Below are 21992 nucleotides of genomic sequence, written 5' to 3' on the forward strand. Positions count from 1 at the left end.
AGCTTCAGGCTGAATTTTTTTCTTGGTTCTATAGAAATGACTCCCATTGCTTAAGAAGCTGGGATGGCATTGGCTTCTCCTGAGAAAATTTACCTCTGCTAAGGCACTGAGATAAGCCAGCATAATTTAAAAAACTGTGACACACACTGCAGCTCACAGCTGGGCTAAGCAATGCAAGCTAACAGCATTTCTTGGGCTGCCTGTGTTCCTGAGGCTGAATTTGTGCTAGCAATGATTAGGAACAAAATAGCGAGACTACAGTAGAAAATAACAAAATTCTATTACTGCTAAGAAAACATACACCACTTTTCATCCATTGACTTTAATACTAGACAAAATCAAGCCATCTCCATTTTGTAGGGAAAGAATATAGTGTACTTTACCAACACGTTCCATTATTAATTTCACCTTGGCAAATCAAAGATAAGCCAAAGACAGGGGTATGTAGAGAAATGTTAGGCCTTACTAGTCTGGTATGATTGTACAGTCTGGGCTAAAAATCAGAATTAGCAAGTTGCACATTCCCTTGAGCAATGAGCAGGCTGGGCTCAGGAGCGGAGTACCGTCCTGCACTGAGGAGATGAATGGCTCCTTGGACACCACCGTGTCTGTGATACTATGGTTGCCATTTTTCCTTAAGCACTAAAGAATGTGTAGGGGATTTCTGAGGCTAAAAGCGTAGGCTAAAGTCAAGGAACAGGCTTTTTAGGTGGTTGATACACAAAGTCTGCTTACTACCTGCAGTTTGGTGTGGAGGCAGACATGCGGCATGCTCTAATTAGTGGACTAATATGAGGTGTTATTGGAGGGCCAGGCGCTCCACAGAGAGAGAAGGTCCAATGTCTTACAATCAAAGGACACTGAGTAATTTTCTGTGCACCTAATCTTGTCGATACAAATTCCTGTCCACAGTAAGTGCGTGAAATATTTGAATTACAGGTTCTGTTGCTTTGACCCTAAACATGAATTCAAATAAGGCAGTCATGCTCTGTGTGGTTTGGATTAGAAATGGCAATATGTTAAATGACTGTGTGTTTTCTCGGGAAGAACTCTCCGTAGGTAATTTGGTGTTCATAGGCACTTACAGAATATAAATGAATGAGGATGGAGATAGATTGCTGGGGAGATTAGCCATGTATTCTGAGTTAAAAGTAAGTCATTGAGGGTATTAGCCAAAATTGCACCTCACCAGCAGCAACAGATGTACTGGATAGCAACCTAGCAACCTTTAGGTGCTGCTTTTTTGGCTCAGGTCTGCTCTTGGGGTTACTGTGGAGCCTTTCTATCATCTTCCCTGGCCATCTGCACTATGGCTGTGCAGCCCTGATCCTGGCATCCAGTGTCTCTTGTGAAATGATTCATTGTCTAATTCAGTTTCCATCTACATGCTGATGGACAGTTGTCCCCTGTAAAAACCAGGCTTGCACCCCAATGGTTACAGGTATTTGAAAGAGTTTGAAAGAGTAGGGGACACAAACGTGCACCTCTCTGCACAGATGGTTCCTGCATGGGAAGGGGGATCTGGGCTGGCAGTCTGGGAAATCTGGTGCTGCTATTTCTGTGGAAGCCTGATTAACTGAGGGCTGCCAATCACTGGAAAAGACACATTCAGTGAAAAATCGTATCAGTGTGAACAAACTCTTCAAACACAACTGAAATACTCAATGTTTTCTTCTTGAAATTTCCCACACACTGTGGCTTGCTCATAATGACCAATGTTTCTTTGTACAGTCTACTCTGGCACTTGATGTTGTTGCTTTATGAGGAAGATTAATAAATAAATAAAGCTGTTAGAAGTGGTAGCAGAAAGCTAATGGAGGAAGCATTAAGAATATGTGAAGGACGACATTCTGTTCTCAGTTCTGCAGAGCAGATTCCTGAGGGCTGGAGGACTCGTATGTGAGTGTGCTGCCCACTTAATAAAACTACTTCATGTTAATGTAGTCCCAGGTCAGGTAAGCAGTCTTTCCACACTGAGACTTGGGGCACTGGGTTTTGTTTATTTTTATCATTGCAGTGTCAAGGAGCCATAGCTATAGATCAAGACACAGAGTGGATAAGCACTGAACAGATAATTTCTCAAGATTTATAATACCTACAAACTCAGGTGCATTTGGGGCAAGGCTTCCTTCTCACAAATTGAAGTAAATCTATGAGTACCAGAATCTTCCAATTTGTTCTGGGTTTTGTTTGTTTTATACAGCAATTCACACCTTGGCAGAAGATTAGTAAATACATAAACTGTACTTATGGCTGTAGCATCCTAGGACAACTGCATTATCTCAAAACACAATATGCCAGCTCTTCCAAAAATGTGATGTGACCAGGTGCAGAGATTATTTTTCCTGCTGCTCTGACTGCAGAAATACAGGCTCATTTAAGAGCACAGCTGTTTCCAGAGAAATCAGCCCCTCCTCTAAATGAACCCTTATTTTTTGAAAAGCAAGCCCAGCTTTTCCTTTTGCTGTTCCCCTGGCCTGAGGGCTGTCAGAGGCTGAAGGCTGAGACCTGGTGAGGATGTGCTGGGAAGCAACTCAGCTCCAGCTTTCCTGTCCTCTGTGGTCACCAGGGGACAGCCTGGGCCCTGTACTGGTACCTCTGAGGCTACGGTGATGGCACTAAAATGAGAAAAAGCATTCAGTGAGAATTACTCTGCATTCCTCTGTGTGCAACAGAAAAGTGCTTAAGATATACCAGAGAGGTGACTTGGCTAATTTCATGTGCTCAGGCACTGAAATCATTGCGTGTCAAGTATTTGCTATTAAAATCTACACATCCATATAGACACAAGCTATCCATCTTTTTGAAAATAAAAAGGGAAAGTCATATAGACTATACTATCAGCATCTGAGTAACTTCTAAATTTGTGTGCAGTGTAAAAATACATTGTGAAAGTAAAATAACTGGTTTATAGTCCTCTGGGGAAAGAAATCTTTCCGAAGTGTGGAAACAGAGTGGTCGCTGTGGCTTAACACTAGTGTACTGTGAAGAATGAATTATTTTAGCTTAGTGACTGACTTAAAAGATGAGCGGTAAGGAATGAATTAAACTGAGCCAAAAATACATTTTAAATTTTTATGTGAAAAAAAAGAAACATACAGTCCTATGTGTCTAATTTCTCAGTTTCAATATCAACAAGCTCTTTGTGAATCTGCCTCTCAGAGTATCTGAAAACAACTTGGTCAGCTCCGGGCTAGTCTTTCTGTCCCCGTGATGTTTAAATCTGCTGCTGTGGATGCTCATACCATCACTTTCAAACCATTCCTGTTTTGCTGCCAGTGTGTTCTCTGCAGCACAGAAGGATGGCATTTCAGCTATGTCAGAAGTTAATGTGGATCTACAGATTGCTGTGTGTGTGCAGAGTTCCCATGGGTGATCCTTCTGAGAGTGAATTTGCAGCGATACAAGCTCAGTGCCTCTATTCTGCATAGGGTATATGGAGTGACATAGGGTGTGTTATCTCAATGCCTTTAAATGATTAAAGTGTCTTTCAAATTGCAAAATGTGCTGCCCAGAGAGCAGTCACTTTGCTGTCTCAACAGGCAGTATATGGGATCACGCCAGCAGCCTGTGCGTGCTCGTCTCCGTTCCTGCTCTTGCTGGGATGTTTCCTATGGTACTGTCTTGCTTATTTTATGAGTGTGCTGGGATAAAATGAGCTTTTCTCTTTTGCTGATGTTCACTATTCTTTTGCTAGGGTTTGCGGGAGCTGGTTGCTTGAATGTGGCATTTGATCCATGGCAGAGCCCTTGCAAAACAAGGCATTTTGTGTATGTCATAGAGCAGGCTGCAATGGGAGAACAGAAGAAGGCATGGATGGAGACCCCCTTGCACACTGGTGAGTTGTGAATACTATTAATTGGATGACGTGCTAAGAACACTTACAGCTGGCAGATTAAGTGAAGATGGGCAGGCAGGAACTCTTCTGCTTTTGGCATTCTGATAGTTAATCTCAGAAAGATCGCACCATTTGAGTGATTTGAGTTTTGGAACAGATACCTTGCTCTCTCTCTTCATAGTCCACCAAGTCTGCAAGAAATTTAAGGCTGAGTATGTAATTTAGAGCAGTTAAAGGAATCGGCTAGAAGCAGAAGAGAGCTTTTATTCCCAGTGCTACACTGTAATAACCAGAGACAAGTCAAAGTGGAGAAAGAGAGGTATTTTCTTCCCCAGGGTTTTCAGGGCCTGTGGGAAGCGCCACATGCCGGGACACGGGTTTATGGCTCACACGTCTCATGGGGGAGCAGGGGGATTCTGACAGGAGGGTGAGTGAGAGAGGTCTTCATTTACAGCTGTGGCAGAACCTAAACAACTGTGAGGAGTGGGAGCTGCCCTCATTAGAAACATCAGAAAGATGGAATCTCTTAAAAAAGACACAGAATTGAGCATCCTGCCAGCCTTCTTTTAACTAAGAAGGGGTCTTACAACTGGTTTTTAGAATACTCTGAGCAATGAGCTCCTTTGGGAGGGGAGAAATTATGCCTTCTGTGGAAGCAATCTGATATGCTTGGTGAGAAGAAGCAGGATGAGACCAGATGCCCTTTTAGTGGTTTTGGATACTTTAGGGAAAAGACTTGAGTGGATCCAGCTCAAAGCTCCTGCCACCTCAGGTACCAGCACAGTCATATTCATTAGTGAATTTTTACTGCCAGGCATGAATAAATTACTAGATATCTGCAGACAGGAAAAGGAAAAGCTGTCTGGGAAAGCTTGGATTTAAGACAGATTTTTATCCTCTAATAAATATAGCCCTTTTTATTTGAGGTGTGGGTTCTTATATCTTTAGTAGTTCAAATGCAATCATACCCTGGATCAATGCAATCTTATCTCAAGCAGGGAGCTGTGATAAATCTGTTCAAATCTCATTCTATCAGACCACTCAGTGCCAACAGAAGTGATAATGAATGTTTAGGTATGAACATAGTTGTTGTTTTTTCTGGCCCCAAACTATGTAGAGGCTCAAATAGAGCATTGTATTGATTCACTGCAATATCGTTTTAAGTTGGTTCCGCTTTCATCAAAGCATTACATCTATTTAGTGCTAGGTCTATTTCTATATGAAGTAGGGACAGTTGTAAAAACAGTGGAGTCAAGGCAGAATTGCCATTTTCTGTACTGTAGCCAACAAAATAAATCTTCCTCTTTTCCCCAACTTGCTCTCTTCAGGTTTCTGTGGGCTTGCTCAGTTCACCCACACAAGTGAAGTGGTTTCTAAGAGTGCTGTTGACAAGGCTAACGCATGGTTCAGTGGTGCAGTGTCGATCCCTGAATCATGCTGCAGCATTACAGTTGTCATAGAGACACAGATTTTTGAGACCAAAGGGACAGTTCTGATAATCTGCTCAGACCTGTTGTAAAACACATAGTAGCTTGCCAGTAAGTAAATAGCTTTGCCAAATTGGAGTGCAGCCTGGCCCTTCCTCTCCTGTGACAGTAAAACACATTTCACCTAAGTTTGGGGGATGCTGGAAGAGAAAGCCCAAATAGAGATTTAATTTATTGTCAGAGTGGTGCTTTCAGCACATCATTTTTTTTCTGGGGAATGAAAGTCAGGTGCAAGCTTAGTCCTCAAGGTCACACTGTGACTGTGATACTGGCAACTTCAAAGGGACAAAGAATATTAGTGTAATAACAGTATCCTGTCTTATCTTCTAGGTGGTGCGGTGAGGTCAGCCCTTGTATTTGTAATGACGGATGCTGGAGTGGGGCAGCTGTATGCAGTCAGAAGTCTCTGATAGGCAATGGCTGGGTAATTTAGCTGCAGCAGTTTGATGCTACTGTCCCTGGTTGTTTGCCTCCTCCTTCTGTCTGCTCCTTTATCAGCTGAGATGTGTGTCTGCATCTCAGCCATACTGCTCCAGAGCCTGACGCAGCTGCTGCCAGGGACAGTGGGCTTGTGCCAAGGTGCTGGGTTGTGAACTGCCATAGCCATTGTAGCCCTTGCCACAGGCTACCTGGTACGGCAGAACTAACAGCTGGGGGATTTAAGATCTTAAATTGCTATGCTGACATCCATCAGAGCTCACATGAGAGCGCCAAGCAGTCGGGTAACCTCCAGGCAAGTATTGCGTCTCCTTTCTCCCAGTATATGCTAATCTGTGAGAAATGGATTGTTACAGATCCCAGCTCCGCTGATGAAGTAGTTCCAGTTATAAAATCCCCTGATTTTATACACAGAAGTTTCCAGTGCCCATCACAGTATTAGACACTGAAACAGGTGTAAAGCCTCTGATATGGTCTCCCCATCTGCCACTGCAGAATTTAGAATAAGGTGAACTGCTTGAGCAAAGCTGCAAAGCTGAGTGTGAAGGAACGCGTGCAGCCAAAATGCTCTCCTCCTCCTAAATGTATACATTTCTCTGGTTGTCAGCTATGCAGACATAGCTTCTGCAGTCCTGTAAGATAGCTTCAGGAAAGCTGGAAATGTAATTTTTTAATGAAAATAATCTGCTGGCTCAATATAAGCATGTATTATCCCTGCATTGGATGCTCTCCTGGAGAGGTTTGATAATAGGGCAGCGTTTCCTTTGTGCTCTTTTCCCATTCCTGTGTAGCACGGTTCTTTGGCTGCTATTTGCAGTGCCTTAAATTTCTCACTGGTAAGTGTTATTAAGGAAAAATTCTTCAGATTTTCAGGGACTGTCTTTGGCTAATTTCCACAGCATCTCTGTGAGGTGTAGTGACTCACTGCCTTTCTGTTCACAAATAGCGTCATGTTCATCTGTTCTTTGAGTAGCTTAAGAGCAATTCATCTGTGGGACTGCCTGGTTCCTCTGGAGCGTGCTCCTTCTACAGTAGGAGTAAGTCTCCCTTAAAACCACAGGGGAACTCAAGAGAGGGCCAGGTTGTGTGTGCTACAGTACTGGTGTGCTATGGCACTGCTACACAGCTGCACAGCAGTTGTGGATGCACTTGGGAGCGCTGAGCTTTTGGATGGGAAAATGTGTCTCCAGCTTGCTTCGTTTAGAGGTGGGGCAGCACCCCGGGACAGGGGGAGGAACCTGCTCAGATGCCACATTCCTCCCACCCTTTAGGGACAAAGGAGATGCTGCAGCTCTCACGTTGAGCTGGGGAGGGAGTGGGGGCAGTTGGCAGCAGCTTTCTGACCTCAATCCATGCATGGTCCAGCCACAGGCTGACCCTGGGTAAATAAGCAAGACTAAATTGAGGAAGCAGACAGGGCTTCCAAGACAAGGAGACAGGATGGTGCAGCATGTAATGCTTGTGAACCTGAGTGTGAAATCTGTTAACCGGCATGCTTTCCAAAGGATGTTGTTCAGGGAACCACTCGGCAGCCCTAGTGTCCTTGTACATGGGATTAGAAGAACAGAAAGCCCAAGAAGTTCAGGTTTTTTAGGGGAGTTTAACCATGGTGTGAAGAACATAAGATCCATCTTGGCCATGGTTTAGCATCTCAGCATTGATTTAACTGTTAGGCTTTTGCTTGCTGCTCCTATTGCAGAGTCATCCTGCTTGTGATTGCACCCGCAGGTATGCACCTCCATGTGAGCCATGCGTGTGCATCTGCAGGAGCATGGAGATCAGTTTAATAACTACTCCTATTTAAAAGCAGGAGAGATATTTTACGTGCAGACCTTTGACTTGGTTTCTTATTCACCCTTTTTCTTTTTGCTTAAATTCCAAATTGTGTGCATTTTCTACAGGCATTGAACACTCCTCATGAACATTAACTCATTTCTGAGTTAATTTACAGTGTTTCTGCTGATCAGATCTAATATAAAGGGTACGACTGAGGAAAGGAAAATGAATCCACTTGGAACAAACATTTGAAACAACAAATAAGAAAGCAGATAGAGAAGATTCTCAGCATGAGTTGCGGTGGTTTAATTGACAAAAATGGAGCCATGCCAGTTTTTACCAGGTTTAGATCAGAGATGTTACTTCTGTGTCAGATTACATGCTGCTGAGAGCGACTAGATTTAGAGCTATTAGTGTTGCATAGATTTACACATCCATTTAGGTCTTTTTGGTGTCTATGTGTCCAGTTCCATTTATTGTTTTATTTCTGCATGCATCAAGCTTGCATGATTACTGGCAGCACCAAGGATAAAAATCCAAGGTTCAGATTAAAAGAAGGTCAATGTTTCTACACTCCTGCTGGAGCCAAGAAGACTGTAGGTGGCAGAAGAATAAAGTCAGCGGCAATGGCAACTTAGAGTAAGTGATTACTGCTCTGGAAGCTGGTGCCACGTGGGTTAAACCGTATAACCGTACACAGTACAAAAATGAACAAAACTACTTTCCAGTGCTTTGAAAATGGTCTGGCAGTAGTGCACAGTATCTATCTAACAGTGAGAGATGCTGCTTCCTGTTACACAGGCAGTTCCAGGATTGCTTAGTGATTACAGCACCACCTTCCCTGGCCCTTTTCTTTAAGAAGCAGTTCTACCCTGGGGTTTATTTAATACCTGTCTCTCCCAAAATTGAGGTGGATAAGACTTTCTTTCAAAGGGATATTTTTTGAACCAAGAAAATGTTAACAATTTCATTTTCGTCCTAGCACTGTGAAGATTTGTATACTGGGACAACAGAAGCTGAATAGCTGAAGTGTGATGCAGGAGCTGGAAGGAGAGGTTGAGGGTAGGAATCTCATAAACGGATTCTGTCATGGGAGAAAATGCCACACGCCTAATGCATGTGGCATAAACAGAGAAGCAGTGGCCATGGTTATCACCTCTTTATTCCCCCTCTCCCCTCTGCCCTCTGGTAGCTTTCAAGGGGATTAGTGGGTACTACTAAGTGCAGAGTACTCAGGACAACTAGCTTACTTGTGCTCAGATGCCTAAGAAAGAAGTAGACAGCCTGCTCTTCAGAACTCTGTTCTTTTTCAAGCTATGATCAAGAATTTTCAAGAATTTTAGAGATGAAGAGGAGAAAACCTGTGGTGCATGAAAAGGTATATTTTAGGAGAATTGTCAAAGACGCCAGTGGTCTGGACACATCTACTACATATGGGCTTTCGGTAGCAGGTAAGCATGTTAGTGCTTTTCGAAAATCATTCAAGTGTTAGTAGAACTGATCTAAATACTCATGATAAGTAATGCACTCTGTCAATTTTAACCTGTTGGCAAATTGTGAATAAAGATTTTGTTGATTTCTTTGGATCAGCTCAACAAGCATTAACATATCAATGCATATCTTTGGAGATATGAATTATTCATAGCAAGTGTTCAAAGGTCTGAAAAGCAATTTTCTTTTGGGGATGTGTAACTGACCACATGAGTCACATGGTATTCTCTCATCCTTGATTGTGTTAGCATTTTAATTGCTTATTCTATCTGATGCTAATTTTGATTCTTGATGAGGTCTCAGTGGTAGTATTATGTCCATTCTCACTGAGCATCCATCCCTACAAAGCTTTGTTTATGTGAAAGCTTGTGAATAAAGAGGTATGACCCAGCCAAGTGTCAGTCTGGTTTTGTTATTTGGGCTGCTAGCTGAAAAATGCTCGTGTACTTTGATCAGCTTTAGTCATGATTGGGCTGGAGACTTCAAATCAACTATCTCCCAGCAAATAAACTCTGGTATGAATTGAGTATGAAGGCAAATTCAGTATAAAGTCAACTGTTTTGATTGCTGTGGTACTGTATATGTATGTGTTTCCTTTGCTGATCAGGTAGAAAAGTTACTGAAGAGACATGCTATGCACTTTATTTTGAAAATTAAGATGTGACTCATTCTCCAAACACATCCATTGCATACCTTAATAAGTTTAAGCCAGAAGATGAGCCAAGCAGCAGCAAACAATATCAAGAAAACTGTTTTATGCCAAAAAAAAAGTAGGGAACTGCAAAGCCCAAGGATAGGTATGACAACCATGTCGCTTAATGAGCTGCTCTGTAGGTCCTGTAAAGTGGTGGATTATGAGACTTGGACAGTTTTGCACTAGCAGAAAGTAACTGGGGAGATCAGTAGAGTGATGGGCAGCACTCGAAAGGGAAGTTACAACTGCCTACTGCTTCTGCTTCTGAGGAATGGGAAGAAAATGGCTGTATATGTGCTCATACATAGGGATTTGTGTTTGCAGTACTTCAGTAAACTGTGAGCAGTGTAGATATGGACAGGCTAACTGAAAGCAGATGTAAAGGGAAAGTTAATGCATGTTGGTCTACACAAGTATTCACTAAATGCACACCGTCTTTGCCCAGCTTGCCACGCTACTGCATCTGTTGAGTGGGTTTAATATGGTGCATAACCAGTACATCCTTCCAGAGACTTCCTTGTATGTGTTGAACAGTGAGCAGAGAATAAGCTATTGTGGTGACTCAGGAGTGCAGCTATTGAGGTGCTTCGCAGGGAACCTTGACAACACTGTCTCCCTGCTTCTTTTTCTGAGCTGTTTGCCTGCAATGCCGAAACACTAGGATCTTAAAAATAAAAAAAAAACGACCATTTTTGAATCCCTAAAGGAATAAATGAGCAGGTTCTGTTCAGACAATACTCTCTAGTAAAAATAATTTTCGTTAAGCCTACTGTGAATGTTTAATTGATTGAAATATTTTGCTGGTGGAATAAAAGGTTTGTTGTTCTCAACCTGGCAGAGAATTTCTAAAATCACTATAAAATTACATTCCAGGAAAAGGAGCAAAGGCAAATAATTATTGGGGAAACATTTCAAGTTTCTTACCAAACAACTTAAAATCTAAATGAAAAGCTGCACCTCCACTGACTTATATTAAGGCTCATACTGATCATGCACTTATAAAGAAACAAAATACTTCATTATGGAGAGTATTTTTGAAGGTATGTGTCCATTTCGATGCTTTAAATAAGGCATCTTTCTGGTGCCATCAAGTAGAAATTATAAACAAGTACAAACACTGGGCTGAGAGCCCATCTTGTCTCTTATGAGTGCTCTAGACTGACTGTAGACTTTTTCAGTGCCTGACAATTGCCATCTCACAGATACGTTGAGATATATTACATTTATGTATGCACAATAGATGAAAACCTCTGCAGTTCAAACTGAAATCTTTCCCAGCAACTTTTTCAAAGGTTCAAGTGATTTTGTCTTTTTTTTTTTTTGGTTTAGACTTATTTAATTTATATTTGTGTTACAATACCATTAATAATTTTATATATGAATATTCCATTGTTTTGACACTGTGAGAATGTTTTCATTTGTCAAATCTAAGCAAATGAAGACTAAAAGAATCCTTTTGAAAACTGATGCTGTGAGGTTTTGGGGAATTCAACTGCTTTTCACTCCACAGCAAAATCTTATATCATGAGTTTCTGCAGAATGAAAATGATACTTACTGGACTTCTGAGAACTTTTAGTTCCTTGAATGGGATGTGCTACAAACAATGAAAACATCATTTGATGACATAAGTATTAGGGAATTATTTTGGTTAATCCTAGATCAGTTTTTTTCTCTGTTTATTTTACACTTAAAGCAGAGGATCAAATGCTAAAATTGTTCTTACTCTTCAGTAAACTGAACCAAACCACTGTATTTGGGGAAATCTATTAATCCTTTCTAGAACCTCATACTTTGGAGAGAAGAATTATTAAAAAAAAATCACTTAACTTTAACAATGCAACAGCTGTAATGCGAAAAATGGAAATTCTTAGAAAATTGCTGCATTATTTTGCCTTGGAGTCTATGTAGTCTTAACCAGTTTGTTTAGACAGACTGCTCTGTGATGAGTGGCAGCAGCTGGTTTGACCAATGACAGAATAAAATTTCCTTTAAAAACCTTGATAGGATTTCCCTAAAGGCTAGAATCGAAGATATAAAGACTATGTTAATGACAAAAAGTTGCCACTGCACACCTTGATCCTGTGCTCACGGAAGACAATGGCAAAGATCTCACTAATCTCAATGCTGAAGGATAAATAGTTTCCTTTTATAACCTCCAAGTGTTTTGGTAAGAATCATCAATCCTGCCACCACCATGTGGGGCAGATGTTAATCTTGATGTTAGAGATGAATGCACTGCAGTGAAGTAATTAATTCAGGTTCTGCGGTGATTAGGCACTGAAGATGGACAGTGCTCAGTTGCTGTCCTCTGATGTAATCGTCAAGAAATACTCTTCTCCCTTCCTCGACAAGAGATTTTGAAAAACACCTTACAAGTTTGGACAACCAATATTGTGAACTAAACATATTTTGGCTTATGTATTATAGAAATATACTGGGTATGTTCAGCATTCAAGCTCACCAGATGCACAGTATTTGAACAACTTACTCCTGTTCTACCTAACTTGTTAAAGTTTTTCAGTCCACAGCTGTCATTTGACCAACCCTCTCCCTCCAGTAACTTACAACTTTCAATTTCTAGTGTGCAATTTTGTTCGTCCAGAGGGTATCTGCGTAGATCCATCATGCAAGCAGCTGTTGTTGTGATCCTGTAAGAGGGTGAAAAAAACAGTGAGATTTGAAACCACATTTTACTTGTTTGAGAAGGCAAGGTTTTCTAGAGTAGCTTTTCTATTTGTTTAAATACAGAATGGTTATGCACATGGATTCCTGGCATACAGGCTTTACATAGCCTGTAAAGCATGATTAAGTAATTCATACAGCACAATATACTGGTTACAGTATAAAGCATTAGAGCATATGCTGAATATCATAGAGCAGGATTGTGACTGAAAACTTTATGTGCAAAATGGTACAGTGTTTTGAAGAACATTTAGTGAGATTTCTACTTGGACAGCTTATTTTTAATGTTCTTAATTCAGACATCTTCAAATTGTTTTGCAAATTATTTATAACTCGTACTGCTGATAGATTTATTTTTTCATTTTGTTGTCACTTACTGCTGTTTTAATTTCATCTGACAGGTTATGTGCATTTTCATCCACACTGTGGAAATACTGGTAATATCTGATTCATTACTTTTATGGTTTCACAATCAGTTTATCATTAACTATGATAATTGACCATCACCTCTTAAAAATGGCATGATGCAATCAAACACCTATGAAATATAATATTGTATGGTGGTTACTTAACGAACCCTGAGAGTAGCTATGGTGTAGGCTGGATCTTGGAGATCCTTGCTCCTTCTAGAGGGCATGTGAGTTGATATTCAGTCCCCTGATGGTATTCTCCATAGCCTAAGCCTTTTTGCAAAGCAGTTCCTCTCCTTTTTTTAGACGGTGAAGCACAAAGCATCTAAGCAAATGCTTACTGATAAGCCTGTGACACCTAAGAGGAAGGCTAAGTGACTACATGAGGATAGGGGTCAAATTATAGCTTATTTTAAAGATCCCTTTAAGAAAGACTCTCAAAGTCATGCTTTCAAACTCACAAAAGTGAGTTATAACCTGTATTTGTCTTTTTTTTTTCTTTTGTGATAGATGGGTTCTTAAATGCTTATAAAACTTATGAAGTTGTGAATGGGCAAAGTTGGCTTGTAGTTTTATTGGTCTCTCTCTCTCTCCCTCTCTCCAGCAATCCCTACCTGAGAAAGGCAGATAACCTCTTTTCTTGATCTGGATTTGGTCCTGTTGTTCCAGTTCCATGTTAATTAATGCTACAGGTACATATCTGGAGATTTTACTTTTGATGTGCTGAAAGTCAAGCACACGTACATGCTGTATTGGGGTGATAATTCTTGCTGTCACAGAACTGACAGAATTAAAATTAAAAAAAAAGCCACATACTTCATTACTATGACATGCTTCAAATAATCCTAAGTCTACAAAATCCATCTGTGTATAAGGACCATCTAGCAAATGCTGTTATGAGAAGCAGTCCATGAAACTACTCTAGAATATCATGTAAAGTACCATGGAAATTGTATATTTATGCTCTTCCTCAGGCTGATTTTTGTCACATTAAATTGAATTGCATGTGTCTTAATGGGTTTTGCATTTGTCACAGAGAAGGCCGAGGGCTTCAGCAGAGGTAGGACCTCATTTAGTTTAGCCATGTACCAAATATACCTTACTGAGAAGCATTGAGAAAACATGCAGTAATCATTTGTGAGATGCCTACTTAATAATGCTTATAGTTCATACACAACAATACACTAACATTAGTCACAGTTAAATGCTTTTTAGTGAAGGTTTCATAGGGTAGTGTTTTGTCCCCAGTTAATAAATCAGGCTTTATGGTAATTTAGTTCACCTATATCAGCTAGATTTATTTAAGTGTGTACAGAATGGGAAAAGGCAGGCGGCAGCTCCTCGAGCTCCTCCATGAAGTGGAAGGGGCCACCAACCTGCCAGCACAATGTGATGCCTCCCAAAGCTGGAGGTGCTTACACTTCATTGGGAATCTTAGGCCTCCTTGAAATCGCAGTAGCAGTGCTTCAGGATCCAGCAACATTCATGGCCTGTAGTTCATAGCTCTGCCTTTCAAGCATTTCTTTCTCCTTCATGATGGATCTCAGCTGTGTAAAATTTTTAATGGCATTATGCTGTGGATAACCACAAAACTTGTTTAAGGAGATAAATTAAACTCAGATGCAATCACAGTGATTGCTCTCTCAATTAAACAAAATAATCAAATCTTTTATTAGAAATAGAGTAAAATCCCAAACTTGTTACTGGCTGCAGTCTCTCAGTGGAGAGAGCAACTGATAGCTGGCATGTGCACCAGAAGCTTAAATTCCAAAGCTAAATATTCAAATGCAGAATACGAGCATGTAATGGCAGGAACGGGAATGCAATAGTCTGAAGATAGGGCAAAGCTGCCATAAATCTCTGTTCAAGAGGATTAGTCCTTAAAATCCCTGGGCACAAGCAGTTTGTGGCAATGGTGGAATATCATGAGGCTCTGTAAAAGTTTAAGTGGAGGACTAATCCTACACTTGAAGCAGAGCTATTTATATCTTAGAGTAGGTTATGTTTCTTCCAGGCTTTCCATTCTTAAAATACGTTTTGAGTTCTGGTGTTGGGGCTAATTAATTTTGTTTGTACAGTGTCTTTTACCCTACTATCCTCACATTCTTTAGATTCTTTTGAATACAAATGATAAAAAAGGGATTATCAACAGAAGACAAGCAGTTAGGTGAAGATATATCATTATGCTACTTAATTTAATTCATGTCAGTACTCAGACATTCTGGGATGGAGTGAAGTCTGAATTGCTAAATAACATTTGCAAAAAAGCAAAATTAAGTGATTGGGTTTGTTTTTTTTAAAATTGTGGCTTGGAGTTCAAGTTACCTGATCCATTGCTTAGCTTTTATTTTGGTGTCTGATTCTCTGAATACCATATTCTTGCTGTATAATCAAGTTATTTTTTTTGCCAAAAATAAAATTATGTGAAAACATTGATTTCCAGTATTTGCAAAACTGACTTCCTTAAGTAATACTGTCAGAAGTTTCCCTGCAGGGCAGCAGGAACAAATGGTAAAGCTTAACATTTTGGGTTAAGTCATCAGTGAGAGGTTAAAGCAAGTTCAGAATCAGTGTGGGAAGTGGAGTTAAGGTTCAGTACTTAGAGTGTTTCATCAAAATGCTGTCAAAAAGTTGTTCCTCAATTCTTGAAGAAGAAATAGAAGCAATATTTAAGACAGCAATGACAACTAAATGTGGAGATGATCAGAGCTAACCAATGCAAATTATGTTGTGAAATGTTTCCTCCACTTGGAGGACAGGTATAAAATTTTAATATGTTCGTTCTTTTTCTCTCAGTCAACAGAACATAAATTATAAATGTATATGAAGATGTGAACTGAGATGGACTATTTTTTTTTCCTTAAAAGCAAAATAAAATCTTCAAATCAAATAAAGAATAACCATGCCTCTCTTAACCACAGCAGAGCTGGAGCTCTAGTACACACTGGAAGTAGACTTTCATATCCTTGGTAAAACACTGCTTTTATTAAATCAATGTTAATTTATCTTCAGTGGTATCGGGGAACTTAATCCCCTAGCAACTGTTTGACATCAGAACCCAGTCCCATATCCCTGGTGTAATTGGCCTAATTTTTCTGGAACTTGGAAGAATCTTGATGTTTAAGATTTAATGGGATGTCTTGTAGGGAGAGTTATTGAAGGAATAGAGAAAGACAGAAAAAATGTACATTTAATCTGCAATTTTTTTTTCTCTGTCCATGCCATGTACAAGGTTCACAGTGGTCACACCTGCTGATAGTGTAAATTTTCAACCAAAGCCTGAGTGCTTGACCCTGGGAGAAATTGTTAGCTCTGAATCTGCAAACATGCCAACTTCTAGAGCTTGGAAGAGCCTACTTGCAGGACATACATTTGAGCATTAGCATTATTTGGGTTGGTATCATGTGTTTTATATAATGTAGTGTGTACTTGGGAAATCTGTGTTCGGCAGTCTGTGTATTGCTTGTCTAGTCAAATTCTATTAAGAAAAGAAGTTGTAAGTGTTGGCAAAATTGGGAAGGGCCAATAAATCATTAAATAATAATGCTTTCACAGATCACGTTAGAAGCTGAGAGAAAATTGGAATATTGGGTCCTGAGCCAGATGCAGTAAAAGATTTAGATACTTAGTGTTAGATATGAGTACATTAGCATGTGGAGACCATATTTTTTTTAGGTTGGAAAATGATTATAATTTGGCTACTTTCTTTTTTCCTTTTTGTTTTTTTTCCCCTCAAAATCAGTAGGAAATATATCTTTGCCTCTAGGGAGACAAGCTGTCAGCAGCTAGGTCACTGCTGTAGAATACACACTTTGAGATAACACTCAAGTTTATAAGGAAAGCTTTGTATGGTTTTTGGTTAGCAAGTGCAACACACATTTCCTTTTAATTTTGCTCAGAATTGAATAAGCATGAAAAAATACAAAGCATCTTGAGGAAGACATGTACAGAGAAATACACAGCTCAAAGAGTTAAAGCTCTAAGCAGTTGAGAACAGGGTCTAACATGAGAAGGGCCCAACAACCTTTATTATATCAGGAAAAATGACCTGTTCTACTTAAGTCGCACAAAGATGAGGCCAGGAAAAATGTGTCAGACTATGGGCTTTCTACTGTGTTTTACTGATACCCCAAACTGGTGTTTGCTTGATTTGCCTCTCCTTCATGTCTGTTTTTCATTGAGAAAAAATACAAAAAATGGATTAAAATTCACAAAGAAGTGAAAATGGTTTTTAAATGCGTAAACCCCCTGGTGTGCCTTTCTGAAAAAGCTATGTATTTATATATGAATGTATGCATATGTATATGTATATATGTAAATAAAGATTTTTTTTTTTATTTTGGATTAAGCTGAGAGATGCGGATATAACATAGTGCAGATAAGTACACATTAGGTCAATTCTTTCTCCCAAGACTTCATTAGAACTTTGTTGTAATCATTTTAGGCTAGGTCAATGCAATAATCAAGCATGTGTCCAGAAGCCACCTCTTCCACTGCTTGTGGACAGTGGAGGTGTGAAAAGGTGTCTCAGGGATAGCTGCATGTTCTGGCTACGGCTCCTGCTGGCCTGCAATGCTATTGCCTCCTCCTCCCCTGCCACCATGTTCCTTTCCTCCCAGTCTGCCCCTTTAGTTGCCCACACTGAACCCTGAATGAAATGCAAGCAGCTCAGCAGTAAGGTTGGTGACCTCAGGTATCAAGGTGATGAGCAACTCGGGCAATATCTTGAGCCCTAATAGCTGCAGCTGGAAAAGGACATGTGGTCAAATTCTACAATGCCTTTCAAGGACTGAAATATTGTTTTTAAGATGGAAAAAGCTGCAGTGGTCAGGAAATAAAAATACTACTGAAAAAATCAGACGAAGAATTAACTGTAATGGTACCACTGGCTAGTGCTGTAGTACAGTAATGGACTAGGATTCATGCTGAGACCTGAGGAGTCATTCTGAGTTTATTGTCTATCCCTGTGCACCCAGGAACATTCCTGAGGGTGAATACACTTGTCAAATGTAGAGGAGGAATATTTGGTTTTCTCTGATGTATACGTACAAATGTCTGTTTCCAAGCAAAAGACAGGCAAGAAAAGTTAATCTACAGGGTGTCAAATCAATCAGCTGCATTGGCTTGAAATAAGTATGTTAAAAATAACCCAAACCACAACACTTTAATAAAATCATTACTGTCCCTACTGCTGTTTCCATTCATGTATGTTCTTCTCCTCAAAAGTTACTGAGCTGCCTGTTTGGGCTGCCAGGCTGTCCTGTGTCTCCCCTGAGCGACTCCTTATCCCATTCCTTTTTCCCCTCAGTCATATCAAAATAACAGCTGCCCGCCCAAAAAAAGGCAGAATTTGCCTGAGTTGATTATTGTTCTTGTTAGGTTGGTTTAACACGGATCAGTTCAATTGTTGGGCTCACTGCTGGGCCCCAAAGATGGTGAGATGGCACCATCTCTGAAGAGAGTACTGGTGATGAAGAACTGATGAAGGCAGTGCTCGCACACAACACATGTTGTCGTTATTCCATTGTTAGTGTTATGCACCAGTGAATTGCCAAGGTCAGCCCATTGCTGGTAAGCTGCTGGAGCTTTGTCTCAGACAGAAATCCTGGAAGAATTCAAATGCCATTCTTAAATAATGTTTCCTGTCCATCTCAGCAGTAGAGCCTAATCCTATGGGAGACATTCAATGTGTCTTAGGCAGGGGCAAGCCACTGATTTAACGCACAGTGTGACACCCATCTAAGACAGAAAGAACGGTTTGTCAGTGTGTCTTTGTATGTCCAAACGGTTATCAGGTCTGATGCAGGAGATGTTGGTTGGCAGTAAGCATGTGTCTAGTCTTGCTGTTGTGGTCATTTCAGTTTCCCCAAATAATATTCTTTAACATAACCCACGCAGTAGTTTCTTACATTGGTTTTGTGCCTACAAAGCTATGCAGTAAATGGTGTCTTTTACACTTAATAAAAATCATGAGTTCTCTCTGATAATATCTGGTAGCTTGGTGGTGAGAGGAAGGTAAAGCAAGAAATCAGAAATCATCTTAAGCTCTTCACCAGACATCTACCCTTAGTCAATGCTGGACAAGCTAATGGGCTAGATGGACCTTTGGTTTGCCCTTTTGTTGTATTTTTTAATGTTCTGATCTTTGACCAACTTAACAACTTAAGTGGAGGCCTACCTCTCCCCACTTTGTAGTCCATCTCAGGCTATCCTTCATTCCCCAAATCCTTCCTTTCTGAGTCCACTCAGCATGTTTATATGGACAGCCTGCATGTGCAATAAATGAGGTTGGGGTAGTGCTTCTCAGGGAAGCAAGGTCCAACTTCCCTCACAGGATCCAGTACACTCTAGAAGACAGGCAGAAATAGGTCACTCTTCTACAGGAATTGCAGTAGTACAAAGTAGGAATGATTAAAAAAGAGGAACAAGTATCAATGATATTTCATTCCTGTATGTCCAGGAAATGTTTTTTCTGTTCCCAAATACTTGATCTTTTCTCTCGCATCTGTGCACAAGTGATGGCACTGCTTCATCTTTAGAGCTCTAGTTACATGACTGGTCCTGCTGAGTTACTCAAGCAATCTGAAATTTTGTCAGTAGACATTGTGGGATCTAAGACACTTCTACAGACTAAGGCCAGTAGCAGTGGGTGCAGTGCGTTGTAACATCTTTAGTGTGTATGGTAATAGATATATTTAAAATCCCGAACATGGAGACAGAGAGAAGAGATATGGATATTGTCACAAAATATCTGAAAAAAAATCACAACTCCTTAATTCTTTTTTAGATATACACAGTGGCAAGACGTGGAAAATTAAAAAGGAGAGCTCTTGGACTTGCACATTGTAGATTCATTTATGCCTCTGTAAGCAAGCGTATGATGGTGTCAGACGGAGTCACTGGCATTTTGTGCCGAGCTGGAGCAGGTGTAAATAACTAATGTGTGCTACAAAACAGAGGAGCTGCAGAGCTGTATTTTTGTCTCTGTCAATTCCAGCCATTCAGGGTGAGGAAACTATTACAGACTACAGTAGGAGAATCAGCTTTGTGCTATTATCTATTCGTGTGTAAATACTCTTTTGCCAGACGGAACTGACTGTGAACCTGAAACCGGTTATCCATCTGCTGTTTATTCCCCACCCCCCTCCCCCCACCCTTGCAGGCTGTATTTACCTTCTTTGCTATTTTTTTTTTTTTTAAGATGAAGGGCTGTTTGCTGGAGAAGGTCACTGCTGGTCTTCCTTTATGGATCTCAGGTTCAGAAATTTCTTGAAGTACTTTGAAGCTTATGAGTTTTCTGATGAAGGCTTGCAGCTGTAGCACCTTGCTATCATGGTGATGTGATCTACAGGACAGTTCTGCGTGCTAAGAACTGCCTACAACAAGCAGATGGCATACTGGACACTTCACCACCAATGCCACCTTGAGTGTCTGGTGGCACACTGGTCCCTCCACTGTGTTGGCAGAGGTATCTGTGGGAGAGTGGACTGTGTGTAAGCATGACTACACTGTCATGATTAGCAAATTTTAAAATTTGTTTTGGGCTAGCAGCTGGTCGATTTGAAGGTAAGTTTTGGAGTCAGTAAAAGAAAGCCAAGTATATTATAAACACTAGCTCAACGCATATTCACCCCTGAACTCATCCTCACAATGAACCAGATCTTTGAATGTAGAGAACTGCAAAGTGCCTAATGCTGTAAAGCACAGCCTAACACAATAACATCCACACAAGGAGGTGTTCAACCCTTCCAAGGTGTCTGATTCCTGGGAAGAAGTCAGGATTTCTTATGCCATACTATGTGTGCATTTTGGCCAACCCTTTTTATATTTTGTTCACACGGAACATCGAGTTCTACAGTCAGTGTCAAGTAGAAGTGTCTCAAAGGTTAGATAATCTTCAACTTGGGTGCTGGAAGCATTAAAATATTTTGGGGAAGGGGATATCACATTTTAGTTGTCTTGGCAGATCCACCTTGGCACTCAAAGTGAATTAATCAGCATTATTTTGCTTAAAGAAACAAACCCTTCCTGAATAGTCTGATTTTCAGCTGCCAGAACTCCACTTCGGGAACAGTTACATAGTACTATCACAAAGCAGGGATGGAATGAGGACATTACCCAAAATAGAGATAAATAGGCTTGCTGGCTTCTGTCTTTTCCAGGAGGAGAGCCTGAAGCTCCAGGGCAGTGGTGGGAGTAGGAGGCAGTAGGGAAGGAGAACTCTGAGGTGGAGGTGTGGGGGAAGAGAGGTAGTGGGAGAAAAGGTCTGTAAGAAAATATTTTGCTTTGACCAAATTAGCAAGTTCTATAATCAAAACCTTAAGCCAGATATGTACTTTTTACAGATAATGTAAGATCTTTTCCTGTTCAATACAGTGTATGAGAAATAATTCAAAGTTGAATGAACATGAATGACTTGCTTGTAAAGATCTAGAAATAAAAAAAAAATCACTAAAATGTTAGAATATAACTTTTTAAATATTAGCAAAAAGCTCTCTTTCTTTGATGATTGTAAGCCAAATTTCAGTGCAATGAGAATTTTTACAGCACAGCTATAAACCTGTGAAAATAAATTTTATAATATAAATCCCAAGAGAACTATACCAGGGCAAACAAGATGCTTCAATAAAAAGTGCCTGAGAGTTGGAGCCAAAATTTACTGCAAAAAGTAATTTCGTTTGACAGTGCAAGTACATTGCAGGCCAAAAAGAAAGAGAGAGAGCCAGATGGGAAGTGCTTAGCATAAAGGAAGGTCCAAGAGGGAAGTCAGATAGTTGTTTTTCAGTCTGGTTTTAATTTAAAATATGGTGCTAAATTTGTAACTTTTTCAGTATTTCTAAACAATCCTTCTAAAAGTGACTAAACACAAGAAGAGTGATGTTACTACTGAAATTTCTATGTGCAGGACAGATCTATCCACAGACACATCTATCCACAGACTGAGATTTTGGCTCAGGAGGGAACAGAGGTCTGCTACATGGCAGTAGTGGTGTTGGTGTCATTTGGTATCTTCATCTTTTGGGCTGTTTGTTTTGCTGGTTTTTTATTCAAAAATAAAACCAAAGCAGACAGACACCAAGATACATATTATGTGTGCATGAAAGAAAGACATGGACGGATGAGGAATCTAAGCAACTTCTTCCACACCTAGCCTGGTTTGTGATTGGAAGGCTTG

The 21992-nt window shown here is 40.3% G+C and overlaps 1 protein-coding gene across 1 annotated transcript in view; it reads right to left on the reverse strand.

The window, feature by feature from the left end:
* Nucleotides 1–21992, reverse strand: part of GABRB1 (gamma-aminobutyric acid type A receptor subunit beta1) — a 130986-nt gene that overhangs the window by 19662 nt on the left and 89332 nt on the right. Inside the window, exon 5 of the mRNA XM_086746433.1 lies at nucleotides 12291–12373. Within this exon, the coding sequence (XP_086602559.1) occupies nucleotides 12291–12373 (83 nt within the window). The remainder of the gene's footprint in view (nucleotides 1–12290; nucleotides 12374–21992) is intronic.

The sequence above is a fragment of the Chlamydotis macqueenii genome, chromosome 4 (assembly GCF_036417535.1).
Source record: "Chlamydotis macqueenii isolate bChlMac1 chromosome 4, bChlMac1.mat, whole genome shotgun sequence".
In the NCBI taxonomy this organism is placed as follows: Eukaryota; Metazoa; Chordata; class Aves; order Otidiformes; family Otididae; genus Chlamydotis; species Chlamydotis macqueenii.